Raw genomic sequence first — 14,992 nt, 5'->3', positions numbered from 1 at the left:
GTGCCACCCCAGTGCCTAGGGCCCTGCTCGCACCCCTGGTTTGCCCAGGAGAAGGGGGGCACCCTGTTTCAGAGAAGGGGAGATGCCGGCGCGGACCCTGGCACAGAGCAGGCTGCGGCGGGTGGCTCGCCCTCCCCGGGCTTGGAGTGGGAGACAGGCCCCGTCGCCCCCTATACGCACACACTCCCCACCACGTATGGGGCGCTCCCGCCCACCAGGCAATTCCCCGGCCATCCCGCCGAGGAAGTGCGAGCTCCCAGCCCCCCACCCTTCAGCCAAGTTCACGTTCGTCCTGGCCATTACCTCATGTCTGGTTTCCGTTGGCAACCAGACAGGCCCTGGGCGTGACCCTCCCCCCACGATGGACAGGCTCCCCCGGCCCCCTGGGGGCTCTGGGCACGTCACCCGGGCAGGTGTCAGGGATGGGGCGTGGGGTGCAGCCCATGCGGCAGGCCCAGGTCGGGGTGCCTCAGGGTTGGGCGGGGGCGCGGACAGGCGAGAGCCCCACGGAGGAGTGGAATCAATCAGTATTGATTGGTGGGGGCTGGGAGAAGGAAGGAGAGAGGGCGGGGCGCCAGGAATAAGAGTCAGAGGCAGGAAGTGCTGACGGAGGCGGAATGGCGGCGAGGGGCCTGCGGGCGGCTTCCTCCCTCCCTGCTCTTAGACTCTGCAGGCCTCCCTCCCTCTACGCCGCGGCGTGGCTGCCCCGGTCGTGGGGGTGGGCCCCCTCTTCCCCCTGCCTGGCCGGCCCTGCACGTCCACTGCTGTGTCCAAGCTGGGTCCCCACTGAGGCCGGGGTTGGGGGGTGGGGGGCACTGCAAGGGGCTTGGGGGGGCGTAGGGGCCGGGCCAACGCCCTGGGGGCTTCTGCTAGCTTGACTTTGCCTACAGAAGCACCCAGGGGAGAAGCTCCCGGCCCCTGGCAGGAGGGGCAGAGGCCACGGCAGCTCCACCGGCCCTGGCTGGGCCCCTTCTCCCTGGGACGCCCCCAGAGGCCGGGGCTGGGGGTGGGCTGGGCTGGAGTGCAGCCCTGGCCTCGCCCCCAGCCCCGGCCTCGCCCCCAGCCCCTGCTGTCTGGGCTGGGTTTGCTGGCAAGGTAAGGGTGTGTGTAGGGGGGGAGGTTCCGGCGGCCACGCTGTGTGGCTCTGGGCAGATGCCCTTGCCTCTCTGGGTCTCAGCAGCCCCCGGCTCTGGCCGGCAAGCTCTGGGGCCCTGTCCCCCCGCCCCCCCAGCGGCCGGCCTCTTGGCCCCTACCTGTGCCTGAACACCGCCCGCGGAATCCCTTGTTGCTAATCCCACAAAGGAACGGTTTGCAGGGGACGTGTCGGGCGTAGAGTAGGCTGCGGGGAGGAGAGAGACCGAGAGCCCGTTAGCAGCCAGGCCCAGAGAGGCTGTGCGCTGCCCAGGGTCACACAGCCGGCCCTCCCCGGGAAGCTGGCCACCATGAATTATTCAGCGGCTTTCACCGCGGCCGGCCTCGCCTCTCGCTGTGGCACAGCCCGCGCTATCCGCGGGCCCGCATCAATTATTGAGGGCATTTATTTATTAATTCTCCTCTTGCAGAGGGCGGGGGGGTGCAGTCTCCAAGCCTCTCTCACTTTACTCTCACCCGCTGCGTTTTGTCAGCACCAAGTGGCTCCCCGAGTGGGAGTAGTGGGGCAGCCACGCTGGGGGACCCTGCGGTTAAGGGGAGGGGTCTCTGTTCATTGTGCAGCTACTGAGTGCCCACTGTAGCCCAGTGGCTACTTTACCGTGCTCACGCCGTCACCGCCTGATTCAAGCCCGCGTGGCGCAGGTTCGGGACCCTGTCAGGCCAAGCCCAGGCGGGCAGGCCCACGCCCGAGGTCACACAGGAGGCCAGGACCTCTGTCCTGACAGGACTGAGCAAGAGACTCAGACAGAAAAGTCTAGAAGGGGTGGGGGTGGGGGGCTTCCAGGGTCAGGGGTGGGCATGGGGCATGGGATTGGAGCCGCTCTAGGAACACAGGTCCCCACGTCCCAACCAACTCCTTGTGCATTGCCCAGGGGAAGTGACAGATGCCAGGCCCTGGTGGGAGGCTTGGCTGGGGCTCGTGGTTCCAGCCTGCCCTGCGCAGCCATCCCGATCGGTAGAGGGCTCTCTCCCGCTCTTGCCCTGTCAGCTCGGTCGCCCACGGCTGAAGCATGTGGTGTCCACCCCAGGGCATGGGCCACCAGTGTTTTCCCTGGGAGTCAGGCATGGAGGTCGGCCCGCACCTTGTCCCGAACCTGGGGCCAGCACAGGTCTCACGTCCACCCGGGCACACACCGCAGCCCGCTGCCCAGGACTCAGCCAGGCCGGCCAGGAAGCGGGGGGGGGGGGGAGGTGTGAGGCTGCATGAGCTGTTCCCACTGTGGGGACACAGAGCCGCGGCTAGGAGGCCCATCTGGGGTGGCTGGCAAGGGACTAGGGCACTGGCAGGGACGCAAGGTTGGGCAGCCTGACACTGGCCACGGCAGAATCAGCAGGGACCCGATCGCACTCCACCCCATCTCCCTCTCCTGTCCTAACCCATGTAGCCATCCGTGACCTCGCCGTGTGGCCCCACGAGCCTCGCAGTGTGGACAGGCTGCACCTGCGGCGAAGCCCAGGCTGTTCTGGCAAGTTCCACGGCGCACACTTACCGGGCCCGGCTGCTGGCTGGCCGGATCGCAGGCCAGCGAGACGAGATCTTTGAGCGGGTCCTGAGGGTTGAGATGAGGCGGGTAGCGGATGGCCGTGTGGGGGAAGTAGGTGGAGGCCGTCTGGGGCAGAATGGACGTGGTGGGGAAGTGTAGGGCCGAGGACGGGTGGGGGCTGCGGGCGATGCCTGCGGGGATGGCAGGGAGAGGTGGTCAGGGGGTCGGCCAGTGCCGCGGGTGGGGTGGGGTGGGGGCGTGGTCACAGGAGCCTCCACGCCGCAGAAGGGGGGGAGGGGGCGCCCATCCATCGGGGTTGGCATGCAGGTGCCGCCCACGGAGTCCTCACCGCTGTGCACCGCGATCACCGGCCGGTGGTGCTGCGTGAAGCTGGAGAGACGGGGCGAGTCCTGGGGCGACGGGCTGTGAAAGGGTGACTTGTCCATCTCGGTCTTCTTCACCGGCGAAGAGATGCCTGTGCGGGGACAGGTGCCGGGGTCAGGGACTGCCAGGGAGTTGAGGGGCCCTAAAGGAGGTGGAAGCCAGGTTGGCCCTGCACAGCCCACATGCGTGTGGCTTTGCGTGCATGTGGATTGTGTGTGTGTATGTGGGCTGTGTATGTGTACGTGGGCCATATGTGTACATGTGGGCCGTGTGTGTGCACATGGACTGTGTGTATGTGGGCCATATGTGTGTACATTGGCTGTGTGTGCATGTGTGTGGATCATGTGTGTACATGGGCGCTGTGCGTGCATGGGTGTGTACATAGGCCATGGGCGGCATGTGTGTACGTGGGCCCTGTGTGTGCATGTGGGCTGTGTGTGTGCACATGGGCTGTGTGTATGTGGGCCATATGTGTGTACATTGGCGGTGTGTACACTAGGTCATGTATGTGTATGTGTGCATGTGTGTGGATTGTGTGTGTACATGGGTGCTGTGCGTGCATGGGTGTGTACATAGGCCATGGGCGGTATGTGTGTACGTCGGCCCTGTGTGTGCACATGGGCCGTGTATCTGTGTGTACATGGGCCATGGAGTGCACGTGAGCTGTATGTGTACGTGGGCCGTGTGTGCATGTGTGCACTGGGCCATGTGTGCACTGGGTCATGTGTACATTGGGCCGTGTGTGCAGGTGTGCACATGGGCCGTGTATCTGTGCACGTGGGCTGTGTATGCACTGGGCCGTGGGTGTGTGTGTGCACGTGGGCCGTGTATGCACTGGGCTGTGGGTGTGTGTGTGCACCCCTGTATATCTCCCTGTGCTGACATGGGGCCTGCAGAAGTCGGCACAGTGGGGAGGAGTCTCTGGGTTCCTGGGGGGCTCCGCCTGGGGTAGAGCACCCCCCAACCTGGACAGCCCTGGGGACAGTTCCGTGGGAGCCACAGCGCCCACAGGTGTCCGCAGCAGGCACATCACAGCCCCCAGGCACCGTTGGTGGCTCAGGGTTAGAGGATGCGGCCACAGGGCATGGCCATCCAGCTCCCAGCTTCTCTTCCTGTCTGCGGGGCACCCCGGGGAGCCCAGGCCCCCACAAGAGCATGGCAGGGACCCTGCGGGGGGGAGGACAGGGGGACGGGGAGGGCTGCCCAGGGCCACACCAGGGGCGATTTCCCTGGGTGTGTGTGCGACACGGCTGGGTTCTGCGCCAGCTCCTCCGTGTCCCCTGCGCCGGACACCCTGGGTGAGATAGGTACACGTCCTCCCGCTGCACAGTGTCCGCCTCACTGACACGGCGCCTCAGCTCATGGAAACTACAACTCCCAGGACGCCACGCGGCCCCAAACCCGCTCCAGGCACCCGGCGCCCGCGCAGAGCCTGCCGGGATCTGTAGTTCCGGCCTCGGGGACGCCCGCCCGCCCCACCTCCTTCCATGTCCTCAGTCCAGTTGCGGCTGCTACTCGTGGGCGAGTTGGGCGAGGTGTAGTAGTCGCCGCCGGGGCTCGTGTCCACGTCGTCCTCCATCGAGCCGGATTTGTGCCGCTTGCTCCTGGAGGGCGGGGCGGGGGAGGGAAGCGGCGGCCGGTTACCACGGAGACGCCAACTTCCGGCTCGGGAGCGGGGCGAGCTTCCGGCTAGGTCGGGGAACAGCGGTTTCCGCCGCCCCCGGTTCCCAGGGAGGACAGTCGGGGGTCCACGCGGGATCAGCTCGCACCCCCAGGCCTGTCGGCCTGCGATCTCGGGGTGCCGGGGCGCTGGCACGTACCCGCTGGAGGAGGTGCTGGGGAGCGTCCGTCGCACGCCCGTGCCGGCCGGGTTCAGGTCGTAGGCCAGGTGCCCCTGCAGCTCCCCCAGAGAGAAGTTGGGTCCTGTCCCGGTGACCACGGGAGCTGCAGGGAGGGACAGCGGGGCGCTCAGGGCCAGCCCGGGGGTGCGCCTCCAAAGTGCAGAGACCCCGCAGTGGGCAGGGCAGGGGCATGCCCAGGCAGAGGCCATCCAGGTCCCAGGGCGGGCCATGACCCAGACACGCCCAGGCCGTGAGGAAAGGGGGTGCAGGGGTCTCCAGCAGGTCCACAGGGATGGACGGGGCGGGGGTGCCTGCAAGGAGCTGTGTGTGTGCGTGCACGTGCACAAGACAGGCTGTGTGTGTGTGTCCCCAGGACCCGGTGCCCATGGGCCTGTGTGTGTGTGTGTCCCCAGGACCTGGTGCACCATGGGGCTGTGTGTGTGTCCCCAGGATCCGGTGCACCATGGGGCTGTGTGTGTGTCCCCAGGACCTGGTGCACCATGGGGCTGTGTGTGTGTCCCCAGGACCCGGTGCACCATGGGGCTGTGTGTGTGTGTGTGTCCCCAGGACCCGGTGCACCATGGGGCTGTGTGTGTGTGTGTGTGTCCCCAGGACCCGGTGCACCATGGGGCTGTGTGTGTGTGTGTGTCCCCAGGACCCGGTGCACCATGGGGCTGTGTGTGTGTGTGTGTGTCCCCAGGACCCGGTGCACCATGGAGCTGTGTGTGTGTGTGTCCCCAGGACCTGGTGCCCATGGGGTTGTGTGTTCAGAGAGGCCCCCTGACACTCACTGCGTGACACCTGGATGAGCTCGGTGACGCTGAACACGCCGGAGGTGATGAAACTCTCCTGGAAGTCAGTGGTGTCTGCAGGGGAGAGGTGGGGGTCAGTGAGGGGCTGCCAGGTGCCTGGACCCTTCTGGGGGACAGCTCCAGGACAGCAGGGCCCTGGGCCAGCTGTGCCCTGAGGCAGCCGGACATGGAGCAGGGCATGGGCAGGCCCCCCACACGGACAGGCCAGGGTGACAACCCTTCACACAGGCAGGCCGGGGAGACGGCCCCCACACGGGAGGGGTTGGTAACGACTGGTGCCCACATAGGCCACACTATAGGTCAGGCATCCAGCAAGGAATGAGTGGACACAGCGTTAAGCCCACACCTGGGAGGCTGGAGGAGGGAGGGCAGGTGAGGACACCCTGCTCAGGGAACACTGACAGGGGAGTCCCAGGGACAGCGAGGGGGTGTGTGGTTGCAGGAGATGATGGAATGTTCTGGAATGGAGCTTCGGGTCAGCATGGGATGCCATTTGTCAGGGTGTACCTGCATGGATCCAGTGGCCCCTGGTTCCCACGTGTCCCCTGTGCTTCTACAGCTCATTTGGTCAGTCAGACCAGCAGGGGCCAGAGCTGCCCTGGGCTGCAGCAGGGGCAGCAGGACCGGGCTGGCAGTCAGCAGGGTCTGGGGGCAGCCTGGACTGCAGGAGACCAATGGCCAGCACCCATACCTGTGACCCCTGCAGGGCCAATGCCCTATTTGGAGTAGGAGGGCGACCCACGCATGTGGCCCCAGTGTCCTGCTCAGGGTAGGGGAGAGACCCACATCTGTGAACCTGGTGGCCCAGCGCCTTGCTGGGAGGCGGGAAACCCACGCCTGGGGCCCCGGGCGGGCCCAGTGTTCTGTTCAGGCCACAGCCCTATGGCGGCCTGGACAGCGGAAGAAGTGGTAGTGGTCATTTCCTGCTGGCCGCACCCCTCTGGATTTCCTGTTTGTGCAGTGGCTGAGAGGGACTCCCTGGTCAGCACAGACCACCTCCTGGAAGGCGTGGTCAGCTGCTCCTGTCTCCAGGTTCAGCATCCTGTTTCCCGAGGCTCCTCCCTCTGTCCCTCTCCAGGCCCCGCCCCTGCCCAACCCCAGGCTCCTCCCCCTGTCCCTCTCCCCAGGCCCCGCCCCTGTCCCTCTCCAGGCCCTGCCCCTGCCCACCCCAGGCTCCTCCCCTGTCCCTCTCTCAGTTCCTCCCCCTGTCCCTCTCCCCAGGTCCCACCCCTGTCCCTCCCCAGTCCAACCCCAGGCTCCTCCCCCTGTCCCTCCCCCCAGGTCCCACCCCTGTCCCTCTCCCCCAGACTCCTCCCCTGTCAATCTCCCAGGCCCCGCCTCTGCTCCTCCTAAGCCGATGTGCAGCCCCTGGGACCTTGCGCTGGTCACGACAGACACCCTGTCATCAGGAACCCCCAGGGAAAGTGACCACCAGCCACCCGAGACCGGCCTGAGAAGGGGGCCTGGGGAGACCTGTGACGGCCTCGACTGAGGCTTCCAGACCCTCCCTGCACCCCAGGACTGTGAGGTCTGCCCCTCCGACTCACCCAGCGTGACCGGCTTGCTGTCCTCCTGGTCGGTCCCCATGCCTGCCCGGGGGCTGCCACTCTGCTCTGTGTCTGCAGGGGAAGGGGAGACAGGGTGACCAGCTGCTCCCGGGTGGGAAGGGCACCATAGCACCACAGGGCCATTTCACAGACGCGGGGGGGGGGGGGGGAGGGCAGGGGACCCGGCCCTGGACCTCAGTGCCTGCAGCCCCAAGTGATGTTGCGCCCTGCCCCCACTCCCATCTTATCTAAAAATACCGGGCTCCTTGGCCGCGGGCGCCGGTAGCAGACGCTGAGCTCAGCGCTTTTTGTTAGGCGGCCTGGGGCAGGGCAGGGCCCACCTCCAGGGAGGACCCCCGCTCCCCACCCAGCAGTGAGAGGTTGGGGGGGACCTGATGTGAGAGCACCGTCACGCTTAGAGACGATGGGGGTCGTCCACTGGGTCACTCCCCAAACGCTGGTAACCATGGGGGCTGGGCCAGCCACAGCCAACAGCGCGGGCTGCACCCGTGTCTCCCCTGTGGCTGGCAGGGCCCAAGTGACTGAGCCACCCTGCACCCCGCCCCATCCCCCGCTGGGTAGGTGAGCGGGGACCCAGAGTGGGAACCTAAGCCAGCCCCAAACACCTGACCCTGTGATCCCATCTCAGAGACAGGGAAAAGTGAGGGTGAGAATGGTGGTCAGGTCCGGTGTCCCCAGGCGTGCAGGCCCAGCCCTCATGCCCCGAGCGAAGGGGCAGTCCTCGCTGTCCCGCGTGGCCCACTGGGCTCGGGGCATCCTGGGCAGTGGCCACGGGGAGCGTGCCCGGCTGGGCCCTGAGCCCTGTCGCTGCGCCCAGGCAGGGCAGCCAGCGGCCCCTTGAGCTGGCCAGTCCTGCTTGGAGTGCCTTGAGGCTGGGCACGGCTGGCTGCCCCACTGGGGAAGGACCCAGCCTGGGCAGCCGGCCGCTCGGGCACAGGAAGCCAGCATCCAGCAGGCCTCAGCAGGCAGTGGCGCCCAGCTGGCCCCTGCCTGCGCCAGAGCAAGCATCGTGGAATCAGAAGGGCATCCAGTCATCCCCTTGGGTCATCCTGGCCTCACGGCTCCTGTCCAGCAGGCAGGCTTGCCCCTCCACCCTGCCCCCACACCTGCCAAGGGGGCTGTGGCCGACAGGAACTCAAGTGTGGCTTGGCCACCCTGCCTGGCTTTCTCTTCTCATCGCCACGACTGTCACCTTGCTGCTACACCGTGACGTGGTGCAGGGCCCTGGCCCCCCTAGCTCTGCCCGCTGCCGCTGGGAGCCCACACTCACAGCTCCCCCATGCTGTGCCCTGGGGGACAGTGGTCCCAGCCTGAGCTGCACTTCCTGGGTGGGTGACCACGTGGGGTGTCAGGGGGTTCAAGTCCTGAGTGCTCATGTTTGACCCAGCACCCTGCTCTGGAATCCCCTAAGTGGTGCTATGAGAGGCCCCCCCCACACTTGGGGTCCCTGGACACCCCCCAACACTGGAGACCAGGATGGAGCTCCTAAGTCAGTGGATGGAAGATTCTGTTTTTCAAGTAAAATACAAGACAATCACATATGAACAAAAAGCCCACTTTGTGGGGGTGTCCTGGTAGGGGAGGGGGACCCTACCCTGACCTGGGGCTCGACTGCCCATGCTAGCCATCAGGAATGCAACTGACTTTAGAAATCACTTTTTTGGGTCGATTCTTTGGGATTAAAAAGAAAAGTCCTGAGAGTTAGAGGGTGAGGGAGACCAGCATGGGGGGGCGCAGCACGGAGGGGCCCTAGGACGCCCCAGCTCTTCTCAGCTGCAGCCTCATGGCTTCCGGAAAAGGTTCTGGAAGCAGATGGGGTCGGAGCACTTGGCGGGCGGGGGGGGGGGGGGTGTCCAGGGACGTCCACCATGACTCTCCAAACACAGGGCTTGCCCAGCAGCTGGGCCAGGACCCCCCACGTGCCCCTTCCGGCCCCAGCCAAAGCCAAGCCCTCGAGTTCCGGGCGTTGCAGGCCTGTTTAATGTATTGGTGTGTTGGAAAGGCAGAGAGAGAAAGGTGGGTCTTCCTTCCCAAACACTGACAGCGGCATCTGGGTCAGGGCCAGGCCAAAAGCTGGAGTCCATCCGGGTGGTCGCCCCGGTAGGGGGCAGGGGCGCCCGGAGTTGATATGTCCCTGCTGTTTTTTACGTCATGAGCGAGGAGCTGCAGGGGAAATGGAGCAGCTCGGATTCGAACTGGTGTCCCGCCTGGGATGCCGGCGTGGCAAGCGTCCACGTGACCTGCCCAGGGGGCCTGGCCCTGACCAGCTTCCGGAGAGGATCCCGCCCACTTGGCCTTCGTCCTCCAACTGTCCGAGCCCCTTCCCCTGTGCCCACGGGGGACCCCTCCACCGGGGCTGCTCCTGGGGCAGGCGGGGTGGGCTGCATGGACAAGCCCTGGACGCGCAGCCCTCCACCCACCGCCGCCTCGGCCTCCCAGGCCTCCAGGCCGCCATCTGCAGCTCCTCTCCCCGCCCGGGCGGCCTGGGCTCCAGCCAGCAGCTCCGAGTCACTGTCAGAGTGTCCCTCCCCTCCCACGCGGCTTCGCGGCCTGGGCCGGGGCCCTGTGCGCTTGCTCGCCCGTGGACACTCGGGCCAGCGGGTCAGGGTCGAGGAGGCGCGCAGCGCGGCCTCCTCGGCGACACGACCCACCCTGGCCCCGGGGGGCAGCCCCGGGGTCCCCCCTCCCGTGCGCGCTGCCCACGCCGCGGTGTCCGGCCGGCGCGTGGACACACAACGCACGGCCCGGCCCGGCCCCGGGGGGAGGCCACGCCACCCCCGTGACATCACCACCAGGCGGCCATTTTCTCGCCTCTTTTCTCCCTCTCTCCGCCTCCCCCCCCCCCAGTTCCAGATGCTTCTCTGGGCCCCGGGGCGGCCATTTTGTGCGCTCGGGAGCAGCGCCTGGCACGGGGCCCCGGGAGCCGAGCCCACCCAGCCAGCCGCCCCTGCTACGCTCGGGGGAGGCGGGCGGGAGTCCCCGCCGAGGGCTTTCGGGGCGCCCCGCCACAGGAGAGGAAGGAAGCAAGAAGGGGAACCCTCCTGGCGCGCGCCCCGCCCCGCGCGAGCGTGTCCGCCGCGGGGGAGGGGTGGCTTAAAATAACCCGCTTGTTTACACGGCGCGCGCGGTTCCTGGCCGCCGCCGCCGCCGCCTTCCCGGGGGAGGACGCGGCCGCCGGAAGTGCCCGGGGCGCGGGTGGGCGCGGGGGGCCACCCCTCCCCGCCGCCGCTTCCTTCCGAGGCCAGCCCGGAAGGCGGGGAGCGAGCTGGGCAGGCGGCCCGGGCCAGGCCTGCCTCCCCGGGGACGGCGCGCGCTCCTCCGCAGCCAGGGGTGCCCAGAGAGGGCGGAGCTGCCACCCTGATGGGGCCTGGCATGCAGTAGGTGCATACTAAATGCTGGACAGGAAAAAAGATACGGAGGGGGTTGTCTACGCCTCGTGGAGGACCCGGGGCCGGTGTGTGTGTGTGGGTCGCCACCCAGGTGGTGCCCCTGGGGTGCCCCAGGATCCCCATGGCGAAGCCAGGAGGATGTGCCTGCCACGGGGCAGTAAGGCCCAGCCGGCAGCCATCCTCGGGGGTCCCTGGGGCCTCCTGCTCACAGCTGGGGGGGGAGGGGGTCACAGGGAGCTTGCACCCGCACACACATGCCAGGCCCCAAGTGGACCTGGGGGTGCAAGCAGGCACCCCTGTAAGCCCTCCTCGCCCCGCGGGCGCCGCCTCTCCCTTATGTAAGTGCCCGGCCGCCCTTACACAAGCCGCTTACATAAGACGGCCGAGCACTGGGCCTGTCCATCGGGCAGCAGCCTGCCCCGGGGCCGCTCCGCAGCATGACCACCTCTGACATGGCCCAGTATGCAGCAGGCGCTCTATGTATGCATGTGAGCTGGCGGGCCCAGCTTGGAGGAGACCTCTGTAATTCCCTCCAGCAGCCTGTCTGAGGCCTCGTGGCTGCTGGACGCTGCGCCATGAGGGAGCTGCACCCTACAGGGGGAACTGAGGCGAGGCAGGAGGGGGCTGCTATTTCAAGGTGCAGCCCCAACACCCCTCCCCAGCACAGGGGCGCCCCCTTTTCTCATCCCGCCTTCCCTTTGGGGCGCTGGCCCTTTAAGGGAGCTGGCTGCCCAGGCTTGTCCCCGGGTGACCCCAAGGGGCGGGTGTGGCCAGGAACAAGGGGCCCTTTCAGCTGCCTGCTGCCAGCCCACGGGCAGGGAGGGGCCTGGCCAGGCCTGCAGGAGTGGGAGCCCCAACTTCCTCGGGACTGAGCCGCACCTGCTGGCCGCCAGGACACAGTCGTGGATGGGGACGAGGCCAGCAGGGGTCAGGTCTGCGGCTGTGCCCTGGGCACCCCTGTGTGGTCAGCCCCTTGGCACGCGCGAGAGCACACTTTCACCCGCCTGTGTCCCCAGCCCCCTCCATTTCCAGTTTCTCCCAGCCCCATAGCAGCAGTGGGGAACCCTCCACACACAAGGAAGCCCCGGGCTACCAAAATCTGTGGGAAATTTTCTGGAACATTCTCAGCACAGGTGTGCAGTCTCAACACGCCCAATCTATGGAATGTTCTAGAACCCACTGGGAGTTCTAAGTGTGTGTTGCAGACACAGCGCCCCCCAGGGGGCTCCCTCAGGGCAGCGGACATGTCCTGGTGGGGACACCTCAAAGTGTGAATCCACCACACTGTGGTCATCCCAGGTTTCTGGCCTCAAGATTCTAGAACCTTCTTCCCCCAAGGGCCTGCCCTGGGACTCCTGAGACCAGCTGATGGCCATGCAGATGCTCCCTGGTCTACTCCTTGCCTTTGGAGCCTCGGGTCCCCAGGTGCCCCATGTTATACCCACACACCTGTCATGGTCATCCGTGACTTGCTGCACACACCCAGCTGGACAGAGAGGGGCTGGCCTGGCAGCTGTCCGGAGCTGCCCTTAGCTGCCCCTTGACTCCTGGGCATGGGGCCAGCATGGCAACTGCTGCCCGCCACAACGACGGCAGCTGCAGGTGCAGCATAACACCCCAACGGTGTGCACCCCAGCACTGGCGCCAGGGGAGGTGCCCTGGGGACAGGTGGCTGGGGCATCCACGGGGCTGGAGGTGCCCTTGCCGCCCTGGTTGTTCGTGTCATTGGCATCTTGAGCCATCCTGGGGTCCTGCTGGGGGTCTGCAGGGGAGTGGTCCTGCCGGAGCCTCCATGTGGGAGCTGGGGAGCTGGAGGTAGGATCTGAACCCGGCCCTGCGGCATGGGATGCCTGCGCACTGGGCTGACTGATCTGGGCAGGTGAGGGCCAGGCTGACGGAATAGGGCGCAGAGTGAGACAGCTGGGATGTGGGGGGCCATGTCGCCTGCTCCTGCTTGCTGTGCTTGTGGCTGCAGCCTGCCCGAATCACGTGTTTTTATGGCATCGTGATGCACCTCACTATTTAGCATGAACAGCAAATAGCAGCAACATAAAAAGCTGCGGTGAAATGAAAACTCACCGTGGGAGCAGCTGGGCAGCCCCGCCTCTGCCCGCACACCCCGTCCACTTCCTCTCTCTGGGCCCTGCAGGGGGCGTGCCCGCTCCCTGAGCACAGTCCAGGGCCCCCCAGGCTGAACTGATAGAATCCCTACCCCCCTTTTTCAAACTGGAAGAGCAGATTGACAAAGAAAGATCTTCCATCTACTGTTGTACTCTCCAAATGGCCACCACAGCCAGAGATGAGCCGATCTGAAGTCAGGAGCCAGGAGCCTCTTTCGGGTCTCCCATGTGGGTGCAGGGTCCCAAGGCTTTGGGCCGTCCTCCACTGCTTTCCCAGGCCACAGGCAGGGAGCTGGAAGGGGAGTGGAGCAGCTGATACGGGAACCAGTGCCTATATGTTGCCGGTGCTTAAAGGGGGAGGATTAGCCAGCTGAGCCATCTCACTGAGCCTGGAACCCATCTTAGGATAAGTACTTTGAGCACTGAAGATGGGCACATTCCAGGCTGTTTTGGCTCTTGGTACACACGGTCTTAATGCAGAGCCACCAACTCTGTTAAAATCACCCCATGTTGGCCGGCGCTGTGGTGTAGCATGTAAAGTTCAGACTGTAACGCTGGCATCCCCTGTGGGCGCCAGTTCGAGTCCCGGCTGCTCCATTTCCCATCCAGCTCCCTGTTGATGCACTTGGGGCAGCCACGGAAGGCGGCCGAGGCACTTGGGCCCCTGCCCCATGTGGGAGACCCGGATGGAGTACCTTGCTCAGATCTGGTTACTGCAGCCACTTGGGGAGTGAGCCAGCAGATGAAGGGCCTCTATCCCTATCTCCCCCTTTCTCTGCCTGTCAGATAAATGAACGTATAGTTTAAATCACCTCATCATACCAGGCAGGAAGCAGGCAGCCAGGCTAGAGGAGTTCTTTGCTGAAGGCCACATGGCTGGCAGGGGAGGGCATGGTACCCAGGCCTGGCCGCTCCTGGCATGGCACTCAGCCCTAGTGGGCGGCCCACCTGCTACCCACACTGTGCCCCCTGCCCCTCCCCCCATTGCTGCCCTAGGCCGGGGGGTGCTGCTGTGGGGCTATAAATACACCTCAGCTGGTGTCTGGGTGCACAGCCGGATGGATGGGCCAACGGGGGGCTGGCACACCTGGCCGTCTGGCCTGGGGAGAGTGCCAGGGTGTCCCCAGGAGCCCCTTGGCCACCCAGCAGACTCGGGAGCACTGTGCAGCCTGCCCCTGATCTGGCCCACACCAGAGAGGTCACACAGTGAAGCCGGAGCAGGGCAGAGCTTGCAGCAGGCCAGGGCGTGCCAGCCCGTCTTCCTTCTCCAGTGGCTGGCTCACTCCCTCCTTTTGGCCACCAAGGCCTGCTTCTCACTGGGTCCCGCCTCCTCTGGGGTGTGGCCCCTGCTGCATTCTTTACTTGCTTTTTTTTTTTTTTTTGATGGAGTTTTAAGGATTCCTGCTGTGTGATCCTGGGCCAGTGGCTGGCCTCTCTGGCTCTGTCTGCCAGCCAGGAGCAGGTCTTGCTACAGTGTTGCTGTGAGAGCAGACCTGGTGGGCATGCGCAGGCCTGAACTGGCATGGCTGCCGCCTGCCTCGCTGCTCTCCTACCCTCCCACCCCCTGTTGCATGGCGGACCACCCCCACTGCCCAGGCCATCTCGTTCTTCCTGCCACCCTCCTCGGGGTCAGACCCCCTGCCCACATCGCCACTCGGGGCGCAGGCCCGCGGCGGCCTCAGCAGATGGCCACCATCTGGGCCGCCGGTGCGGGCAGGCAGGCGGGCTGGCAGCTGCCGGGGCGGGCTTGGCAGCCCCTCCCCCCAGCCCTGGCACGGTGCCCGCCCGCGCCTCGGGTTTCTCAGGCTGCCGCGAGGGGGTGGGGCGGCCCGGTTGGGCTGTGGCCCAGGGCAGGCAGCCCGGCTCTTGGGGCCTGGGGTCCCACTCCTGCCCTTACGGGGGGAGTCCTCATGCCCCTAGCCTTGCTCCCTGCAGTGACCTCCGGGCCTTTGCACTGCCTCACCCCAGGGCTCCTCGCCAATGCACAAGTTCCCTCATTAACTGAACCCCAGGGCTGGCTTTGCCCTCTCCCCCACATCCTCCAGGCCCCTGTGGCCACAGGACACTACCTTGATGCCGCCTGGGGCAGCCACATTCTGCCCTGGTAGCTCCACCAGGTCATACCAACTGGTCTGGGTTCTATCCCCCAAAGCACACTGGGGGACTTGGGGGGCCAAGGTTCCCCAGTAGGGCACAGCCCCCAGTACAGCTGCAGCCCCAGGAGTCGGGGGGCTGGGGGAGG

General features: G+C 66.1%; 1 protein-coding gene across 5 annotated transcripts in view; it reads right to left on the bottom strand.

Annotated features, from left to right (window-relative positions):
- The window catches only part of NFIC (nuclear factor I C), a 39,773-nt gene that overhangs the window by 471 nt on the left and 24,310 nt on the right, over nt 1-14,992 (bottom strand). For 3 of the 5 annotated variants that reach the window (XM_058657968.1, XM_058657971.1, XM_058657970.1), the window contains exons 3-9: nt 7,221-7,292; nt 5,653-5,727; nt 4,841-4,964; nt 4,500-4,624; nt 2,986-3,111; nt 2,643-2,827; nt 1,254-1,339 (exon numbers count right to left, since the gene is read on the bottom strand). In XM_058657968.1, coding sequence (XP_058513951.1) covers nt 1,289-1,339; nt 2,643-2,827; nt 2,986-3,111; nt 4,500-4,624; nt 4,841-4,964; nt 5,653-5,727; nt 7,221-7,292 — 758 coding nt within the window. In that variant the 3' untranslated portion in view covers nt 1,254-1,288. The remainder of the gene's footprint in view (nt 1-1,253; nt 1,340-2,642; nt 2,828-2,985; nt 3,112-4,499; nt 4,625-4,840; nt 4,965-5,652; nt 5,728-7,220; nt 7,293-14,992) is intronic. The other 2 variants (XM_058657969.1, XM_058657972.1) reach the window with 1 other exon arrangement.

This window comes from Ochotona princeps, chromosome 33 (genome assembly GCF_030435755.1).
Source record: "Ochotona princeps isolate mOchPri1 chromosome 33, mOchPri1.hap1, whole genome shotgun sequence".
Taxonomy (NCBI): domain Eukaryota; kingdom Metazoa; phylum Chordata; class Mammalia; order Lagomorpha; family Ochotonidae; genus Ochotona; species Ochotona princeps.
The sequence above is the reverse complement of the archived record's forward strand: the minus strand, read 5'-3'. Positions and strand labels throughout refer to the sequence as shown.